The sequence below is a fragment of the Corvus brachyrhynchos genome, unplaced genomic scaffold (assembly GCF_000691975.1).
Source record: "Corvus brachyrhynchos isolate BGI_N302 unplaced genomic scaffold, ASM69197v1 scaffold131, whole genome shotgun sequence".
Lineage (NCBI taxonomy): Eukaryota > Metazoa > Chordata > Aves > Passeriformes > Corvidae > Corvus > Corvus brachyrhynchos.
In genome coordinates, this window is record NW_008236438.1 from 962,557 (window position 1) to 971,992 (window position 9,436).

Genomic DNA, 9,436 nt, shown 5'->3' on the forward strand with positions numbered 1-9,436 from the left:
TAGCAGTTCTACCTGAAAGTATTTTTTAAGAGGCTGTGAATTCCTCATACTACATCATGTTCTCTATTTATTTAATAACAGATTTCCACAGAACAATTAGTAGTACCTAAAACTCTCATATATAAACTGCAATTGTGTATGCACTACAAAATTCTGGAAAAATTAATTATAAAAGCTTCTAAATGGTAGAGTCTTGTAAATTATCAGAATATCACACTAGTTTCGTCAACAAAAAATTGCATGAGAATAAGATGCTCTCTATGCAGCTATTCAAAACTTCAGCTTTTATTCAAATACCGTAAACTCTTCAGTTGCTCTGAACAAACAGTTCAAAAATAATATATTGGAAAATGACTAATTTACTGAAAGCAATTTAATGTGACTATTAATATTATTAATTAAATAATCTCCAAGAAGGAGACTCAACATTTGTTTAGAAAATTGATTTTCATGACATTGGAGTAACTAAGCTGGGGACAAACCAGGAATTTAACATAAGTAGCTGAAGACAAGACCAAGACAAAAGCAGAAGCATTTTTTGCACTGTACCTATAGTATACACAGGCTTTGAAGAAAAGCCTCTAGCTAACATTCCTACTGTCCTAGAGAAAGAAAAAAAAAAACCAAAAACCAAGAAAAGGCTACTTTCAGAAGACTCCAAGAAACAATTTCCCTCATTTCTCGAAGCTAATGAACGGGATGATTATCAGTAAGCCAACTCCTAACATTCTTTTGCAATTTCTACCTAAACTCTGAGTCCCTCTGAAATCCTGCAGAAGATTATTCTCACAAAGCTTTGTAAGAGCATGCCTATACCAATTTTAATGCTGTATGTTCCTAACAAATTTGCCCCAATGAGTCTCCCACAGACACTGCTGAAGAACTCCTTTAAAAGCATCTAACATAGTGTTCTGTAGCTTTTGAAACTTCACAGACCACACTATGCAAACCAATGTTATATAACAATGACAGGATAGCAAGATAACTTTATTGATTTTGGGCCTTTTTTTCCCTTGCCAATGTGACTGTAATGTAGCAAACACATCCACTCAAGTATAAAACATAGACAAACGTGTTTGCAAGATGAGAGTCTTGGTAATATTCCTTCCTTTCCCTGTTGCTTGGATAATAGCACTTTCAGATATTCTAGGACTAATATCTCCTTGCTTTTGTGTATTGTTTATAGAGAATTACCTTCAGAGAAAATGCAAACAAGGCTTCCAATAATGTTACGGTAGCAGGAAAAATTAACACCAAAGGATGTTGAAACAAACATTAACTAGATCACAGAGTTACACCTATTTCCATCTTTGACATAGCGCTATGTAATCCCTCCCATAAACTGAAAGCCTCTTTCATAATTCATATTATTGAACTTGGTGTCAATTCAACTCAATACTAAGGGATCAGATAGCCTAAATTATGCCTCAAATTCTGTTGTATACAGATGACTTCATTAAGGTTAACACTACAGCTTACTTCAAGAGGCATACAGTTCAAGGGCGGTGTGTGTGATGGCAAGATCGGGCCCAAATCACTGTAATTATACTCTCAAATAACTTGCTTCTTTCTAAAAAGCTTACTCTTTTTATTGACAACTAGGCCACAGAAGTTTAAAAAAATGAAAAAAAAAGAAAGTATCATGTTTTGCTGGACTATCTTTCCAATTTACCTACCAGAAATATGCCTCTAAAATAGTCTCTGTGTGTTTTTGCTTTCCTTTCAGTAAAAATAGTTTCACTGAGCTGTTTTGCATTATAATGCTGCCACTTGCAATCTCTGGATGTAGATAAGCTCCGAACAAAATGATGTATATTTGGCATAAAACTTGGCATAAATTAAGGTTGATTTAGTGTGTTGGCATTAATTACCCATTTTGATTAAGATTCTTTCAAGTACTTCATACTTTAGTGTCAAAAATTATATGCATGTTTTACTCAGAAAGAGGGATGTACAATTTATTTTACATTTCTTATTACAAATAGGAAAAAATTTGCTGTAAGAATTAAAGTATTAGAAAGATGAGAGCCATAGAAAAATAAGAAAATATATTGGTATTCCATAGCAAAAATATTAGGACCTACTGCTACATCTTATTAGCATCAAAAAACTGCTTTGGATTTTCTACACGTTTTAGCTGTATAGCATGTTCTGTAAGAGTACCAGAATAGACTAATAAGGGTGGCAGCTCAGCATCTACTGCGAATTATTATGGAAGTGATACAGAGGACCTATTCATGATAGTGGCTGTTTAGTTTTCAAGCAAGGATGAAGCTTTAAAAACACTGAAGTAAAAAAAATTCCTAGCACCTTCAACAGAGGGAACGATTGACTTAAATGCATTAACGCATTTGTTTAAGTGTCTCTTATCACTACAAGAGTAAACTGTGCTTTTAAAAGTATTTCACGTAATTCATGCTGTTAGTGTTAATTTTGGCAATTAAGGTCAGAGTGATCTTATAAACAAAATCTGTATTAGCTGTAAGTTTTAATTACAGCTACTGTATCCTCAGTTGGGAGTAACTTAATTTAGAGAGCTACCACTCTGAATTACATGTCCTCTATTTTTTTTCTGCTGAAAACTAGTGATAGCAGAAAGAGCCAAAGAGGATTGAGACTATTTATACCACAGAATGCTTCACACTTTGAAGATGTAAATTCACACTTTCTGATGCTGTACATGTCATTCCAAATAGGAGTTCTGGCTTGCTTATACAGCAGACTCTACAGTACAGTATCTAGGCACTTAAAAAGGGAATCCCAATAGAACATAACTCTTGATCATGTCTAAGGCATATAATTAGCTACTGTCACTAAAAAACTGGCTGTTGTATTTAAAAAGCTGGCAATTCTCACTTCTGCCTACTGCACACAAGTCTCTCCTAGCATATGAGTTGGACAGAGTGAATATTCAATTGTTAGAACCTTGTCTTCTCCACCAGAACTTCTTAACATCCACCAAAAACAGCAACTCTACCAATTTCTGTTGCCAGTGAAAGATCCCTTTTACAGTACACCACAACATATTCATGACTCTGCAGGTGGTTATTCACATCCCATTTTTGGGATCTGTTTCCTTCTTCATTGACCTCTGATATCTTTGTTAACCTGCTTGGAGCTCTAGAGCCCCAGTTGGAAAATTCAGAGCATTGCTCATGTTCATAGAACAGCAGGAAGTGCATCACCATCAGCCTAGGCTTGTTTGACAAAGGAAGTGAGAATTGCAAGGCAGGGACTAAAAAAATGCTAGATTTCAGGAGAGAGGTACAGTTGGATTAATGTTAAAATAAATGCTGTAGGAATTTCTAGAACTCTACTGTACTTACTTTGGCAATATTTTTAACTGGTTTTCTCTAAGTTCCAATATCTGGAGTTTAGTTAATCTGTAAGAGAAAGGCATAATAAATTACTAAAATATTCTGTATTTCATGACAAAAGCAATCTCAGAACTTATTTACATTACAGAATTAAAAGAAAAAAAATCTGTAAGTTTGAAATTTTTTTCCCCTCTAACATTAAGATGAAATTTTGTGCAAAATTTGCATGTTATTTTGAATTCATTGGCTGGAGTTTGATTTTGGTAAATCAACAAACGAACTTGCCTGCTTTTCTACACCTGTTCAAACACATTTGTTTTCCTTCATCCCAAAGATTTTGAAACACTTCATTGGATTAATTAGGGGTACATGTTATCATCATAATGAAAAGTACACAGGAAATAACAGAAAGGTAGGATCACTTCACACAATTTAAGATGTTCAATTTCTACTACTGACAATGTATCAGTTTAATACAGAAAGCCGCATCTGAGGAATACCTGTAGTCTTCCACCTGATAAAAACAACCTTTAAATTAATCTTGGATTTCCTTCCATATTCTTTTTCTGGTCAGCTTCTTAATCCATTTTGATATTTCTGTTAGAAGGTGGTTTGACCTTTCTTCCAGTATATTCTTGGTTGCAAGATGTGAATAACCTCTAAACCCCACCTCAACTGCTTGGGCAAAGTAAGTTCCAAGCAGTTTTGACACACAACCTATGTACCATTCCCAGTGAATTTTTATTGGGACAAAAGTGACAAAGCTCTATTTGTTTAAAAAAAATGAAGAAACTGAGTTTGGTTTAAGTACAGACAGGACTGTAATGACAAGAGTTCTACATGTGACCCACTGACAGCCCTCATACTACACAAAATAGGGCATTAAGATCCCTGACTCAGAAAGGAGCTTAGTGAATAGACCAGTCTTTCCTGAAGGTGCTTACTAGTGCATTTTAAGGAAAGAGACAAAAACCTTGATTTTTATTAAGTGGTAAGAACTATACTTCATGTAGAAACAGAAAGCTGAAAACAATATTTATTTTTCCTCTAGACATTAACTCATTTTTGGATGAGCTTGAAAGCAGCAATCTGCCATGCCCACAAATAACCTAAGAAAGAGAGCAGAGGTCAGCAGCCCTGCACTGCAAGCAGCCATCTGGTAGCAACTGCTGGAGGGGAACCTCCTCCCTCCAACTTCTGAAAAAAAAACCCAAAATCCCAACATCCTAACAGTGGTGAAAGAATATCCTAATAAAAACCGCATTCATGGTAGTAGCACTGCTGCTCATCTAGAACATAAGTGGGAAAGACTTCCTAGCCATCCTACCCTACCAGCACCCTAAGATACCAATCTAGTACAAAACAGAACTCGTTTAAGAACCCTCAGACGTGAATGAACATTTTGAGCTTTGATTTCTGAACCAAGCACTGCATTAGGCTTCAGCTGGTGTTTTGCTTTGATGACAGGGAAGATAGCTACATAGTTTGTAGTTTTTCTTCACAACTCACGTATGCAGTCAAATTTCTTTTGAATGCAGTGACAGCAAATCTCCATTCATATGCTAAACTATGAATATGCACACCCACACTTTGCTGACTTTAGCCAAAACTGATTGTATGACACTTGTAATAAGCTAATTCTGTGAACTTAGAGACTGCCTTTGGTGACAGAGAAGTTCATAGCTTTGTCACCTTCTTTCCTGTTCTAATCTTTCCTCAGCTAGCCCTAAGAGAATGAAGATCTGTGTATCGAATTTCTTAAGTGTAGAGCTTCACAGAAGCTACTTAGGAAAACATTCGCAACCTCTCCTGGGTGGGAGATACAGGCTGTGTCTAAACATGTAATTTTCTTCTAGTAATTGATGAGAAATACTGGACTGAAGCAGTTGTCACCTCTTCTGTTATGACTCGAGGAGCTAATTCAAGTTTAAAATAATGCACATCAAATACTAAGTGTAGCTGTTCTTTAAATTGCTGGTGCTAAGCACGCAACACCCATCCAAACTGAGCATCTGAACTGCCATAATGGACCTGAAGAACTGGCATTTAATTTGGAAAAGAAATAGAGAACTAATTCACCTATACTAAAGGAAAAATGGAATTCATAGTGGCAGAATATATAATCTGTGCCATTCTGTGGCAAAGATGTGTCCTACTTATACAGAAATATTTAATTTCTGAACTTGAAAAACCCATCACCACAGAACTATCTGCACACCACCAATGCGCAAAGTTTTAACAGGTATTATTCAACTTAAAGTACATATTCTGTAATAGCTTAAAAATTATTTTTTCAGTATTGTTCTTTAACCATAACCATCTTAGCCTGCTTTTAAAATGCAGCACAACTTTTCAATAAAACAAAATTTCTACATGAACAATTTTCCAGGAGATCAATATCCTTCCTAAATCTGATTTCTTAAACTATACCACCTGTAAAAAATGTAAAAGAAACATACAGTTGGTACACTCAGAAACTTGCTATGTGACAAGCAGTCATTCCTTGGAAATATAAAAACATTGCATTGAGAGATGTTCCTTACTTTACACCTCCTTTGCAGTTCTCCTAAAGCAGAATATTTTTATTTTAAATTGTTACTAAAATGTAAGGGCAAGCGGACTAAAATGTATGCATCCTGCAGGCTGCATTTACAAAAGTTTCTGCAAAACACATGTATACACATATGTAACTAAATTTGATTATCACTGTACATTTATGCAAAAAATATCCCAAAGTAGATACTACTAAAATCATCTACTACTACAAATACTACTGGCAAGTTGTTGAGAAAGTAGATATAAAGCAAATTAATTGCAACATCACAGTAAAGAGGCTCTGGAAGCAATATCCCATCACAGACAACATTCCTAGGTTTTTAGAATTACACTGAAGATAAAATCCTTGCTTATCTTAAACACCCATTACTAAATAATGTTTGCCTTTTAAAACCCTGTCTCAAAATGAGCAAGCAGTGAGTTTCAAGTTTAACATGTTCTACTTATATATTTAAATATTTAAATGTAAATATAAATGTAATTTAAATGTTTAAATTTAAATATAAATGTGTATTTAAATGTAAATATACATTATGTATTTAAATACAACAGAGACTATTTTCTTATGTAAGCATAATAATTCTCAGATATCTGTGCACTGGTGTGAAGGCTAATGCCATAATCTGTGCCAGTATCAATGCATTCAAATTTGAATTTGGGACTGGAGGAAGAAACCCCACTTTGTCCCCTAAAAATTCCAAAGGAATGAGTACATCATATCAAAAGTCTGGTGACTTTTAGTAAGTCTAACAGGCTGGACAAGAACAACATCATTGAAAGACAGCAAATATACAATACTCATAAAAAAGTGGAAAAACGACTGCATAATCTTGATGTCACAATTATGGAAAGCTTTAGCACAAATTCTGAAGATGAGAATAAATCATGGAGATAAATGCAATTAAACACTGCATGGATATACTGGAAGTGTTTTTCAGTATAAGAAATTTCTTTCCTAAGCATCAGGGTGAGCGTTACTGATAGAGGTGCTCAGAGACTCCTTCGAGGACTATCCGGTTCAAATTATTTTTTAATAGCAATCTTTTAGGATCAGAAAAATGTTTAACTTCGTTTTTGTCACAGACAGTACAGTGATTTAATAAGACACCGTAGGGGGAAAAAACTTTGTACAATCTTAAGGACTAAAAAAATTAGAAAAAACTACAAGCCAAGTACTTAGGATTTCCTTGTAGGCATCAGCCATTTCTAACTGAACTGTCCAATACATCAATTGATTGCGTAGGAAATTACACTAGGCAGCTGCAAAAAGGATAATTGGAACATTGGAGCATAACCACAGACATTTCCAAGAGAAACAAGAAGATAATCATGACACTGTGCAAGCTATGAAGAGATCTAAATTCTAATTCTAAATATAGCTATATATGTCATCATCCTCTGTCAAAAAGAAGATTAATTAAAACTGAAACCTGTTCCAAGATATATTAATATAATCAGACACAAAGAAAAACCTGCCACACCAGAAAGAAACAGAATTTTATTTAGTCTAATAAACTGAGGGATATGAGAACACTACAAATGACAGCAAGTGAGAGAATGGGGGACAACACTCATGAAAAATGATAGCAATTAAACTGTAGAAACAATGAACAGTCAACAAAAAAGAGATGTAGGAAACCAGGTTTCTAACCTGACACACAGAGCATAAAGACCTTGTTAGCTGTAATATGTATTGACTTCATTTTTAGGAGACATTATTATTGACAATAGCTGCCAGTAAGAGCAGGCAACAGAACTCAGTTACTTCACGTATTCCTAAATAATGAAAAGTAATAGCTATAACACCATATACAGGGGAAAAAAAAAAAAAAAAAAAAAAAAAGAACCTTATTGGAAGAAATTGAAGGCTTGTCCTTTATGAGAATAAATATTTCAAAAGCTTCTACCACAGGTTTTTTTTTTTTGTTTATAAAAGAGGTACTTCCATATTCTGAAGCACAAGTTAAAAGACCTTGCACTAAGAAAGTATTTATATCTAGTTGTAAGACTGTGGGATGGCAGAGCAGTCTCATCACTTACAGAACAGAAGTATTCAATGTCAAAGGGGTCTGAACCTTACTTTAAAATGGTATTTTAATGTTTCATTGTTCTCTAATTTATTTGATCTAAACATTGTCTTCCTATAGAACATTATGTATTCTACACAACACTTCTATTAGCAGGTAAACTTACATACACGAGTACCTCAAATTCATTCTGCTAGCTATATAACAGGATGTTGCAAGTCACTAGATTTTAAAAACCAAGGTAGAGTTCTTCTGTCAAGAGAAACACTACAGTGGAGAATTGGCTTTCAAGTTGTCTTCAGTAACTGATTTATCCTTAAAATGTTAGTAATTAATAACTTCTCCATTTCACTAATGGTTAAGCATTAGAGAAGCAAACAGTGATGAAGAAAGAATTATGAGAATTTTTAATGTGTATTATGTGTAAGATTAACTACTTAAAGGATCAGCTGTGTCAACCTGAGGTCTTCAAGTTCATCCATAATGCCTGTTTCTACTACGAAAATCTTGCCATTTGGTTAGACTATTAAAAAACAGAACAGAAAAAAAAGCATAGACAATCATTAGAATTCCAAGAAGTTTATGGATATTCCAGTTTTTTCTTCTTCAACCTTAATGAGGGCTTTTGAAACGCAAACTTTGTGCACCAGAAAAAAGCATGATAATAATGCTTTTGCATCACAAGCAGCTTTTTTGATAGCTGAATGTGCAGCAGATCTGGTGCTCTTAATCATTCATCAGGGAATGACTAGTAACAGAGAAGAACTAGTGAACAGCTCTGATCACAGATGACTAATGAACTAATGGTCACTAGTGGAGAGCCATCTTGCTTATCTTCCATTGAACATCTCCTGATCTGCCAGACTGCTGCAGCACTATCTGGGGACTTTGCTAATCTCTTGCAAACTGTGCTGACCCAAATATAACCATACAGCCTAAGGCAATTTTTTCACGTAGCAACATGACTGGTTAACTAATAGCTGTATTTTCTGAAAGAGATGCTTGCTGGACACGGGATGGGGCAGGAAAGTGAAATCTAGGAAAAGAGAGCATAAAATAAGAATGGAGAGAGGAAAGCTGCAGAAATGGCTGAAATCTGCGTGGTAATGATAGCATGACCTAGGCTCATCTAGGAGTTCTCCTTTCACTTTTGCTCCCAAGATTTAATCTATTTTACAGAGGTAGCAGTTTAGTATTTATCTTGTATTAAAACTACGACATGTAACAGTTTTGCACAGTCAGCACACCATAAATATGCCAAGTTTTTCAGAAATATTCCTGGCAATAAAGGACTTGAGAGTTATAGTTGTGCATGAAGTAATTTGTGTATCCAGGACAGGCAGGACAAGTAGAATTACAGTTGTCATTATTTGCTTCCCTCCAATAACTAAATGACAAGCAATATAAATTTCAAAAATACTGATCTTCCTTACTTACCTGACTAGTGTTAGAAAAGAAACAAGAATGTAAATGAGTTTTAGGCCCTTCATAAGCATTCTGTCTGTCCTTCAGAAGTCAAAATTAAAAACTGCTGAT

At 34.7% G+C, this 9,436-nt stretch overlaps 1 protein-coding gene across 9 annotated transcripts in view; it reads right to left on the reverse strand.

The window, feature by feature from the left end:
* Window positions 1–9,436, reverse strand: part of ERBIN (erbb2 interacting protein) — a 119,054-nt gene that overhangs the window by 36,803 nt on the left and 72,815 nt on the right. For all 9 annotated transcript variants that reach the window (XR_001866128.1, XM_017747080.1, XM_017747079.1 and 6 more), the window contains one exon: window positions 3,327–3,383. Coding sequence is in view for 8 of the 9 variants with exons in the window: in XM_017747080.1 (XP_017602569.1) it covers window positions 3,327–3,383 (57 nt within the window). In the remaining variant the exon portion in view is untranslated. The remainder of the gene's footprint in view (window positions 1–3,326; window positions 3,384–9,436) is intronic.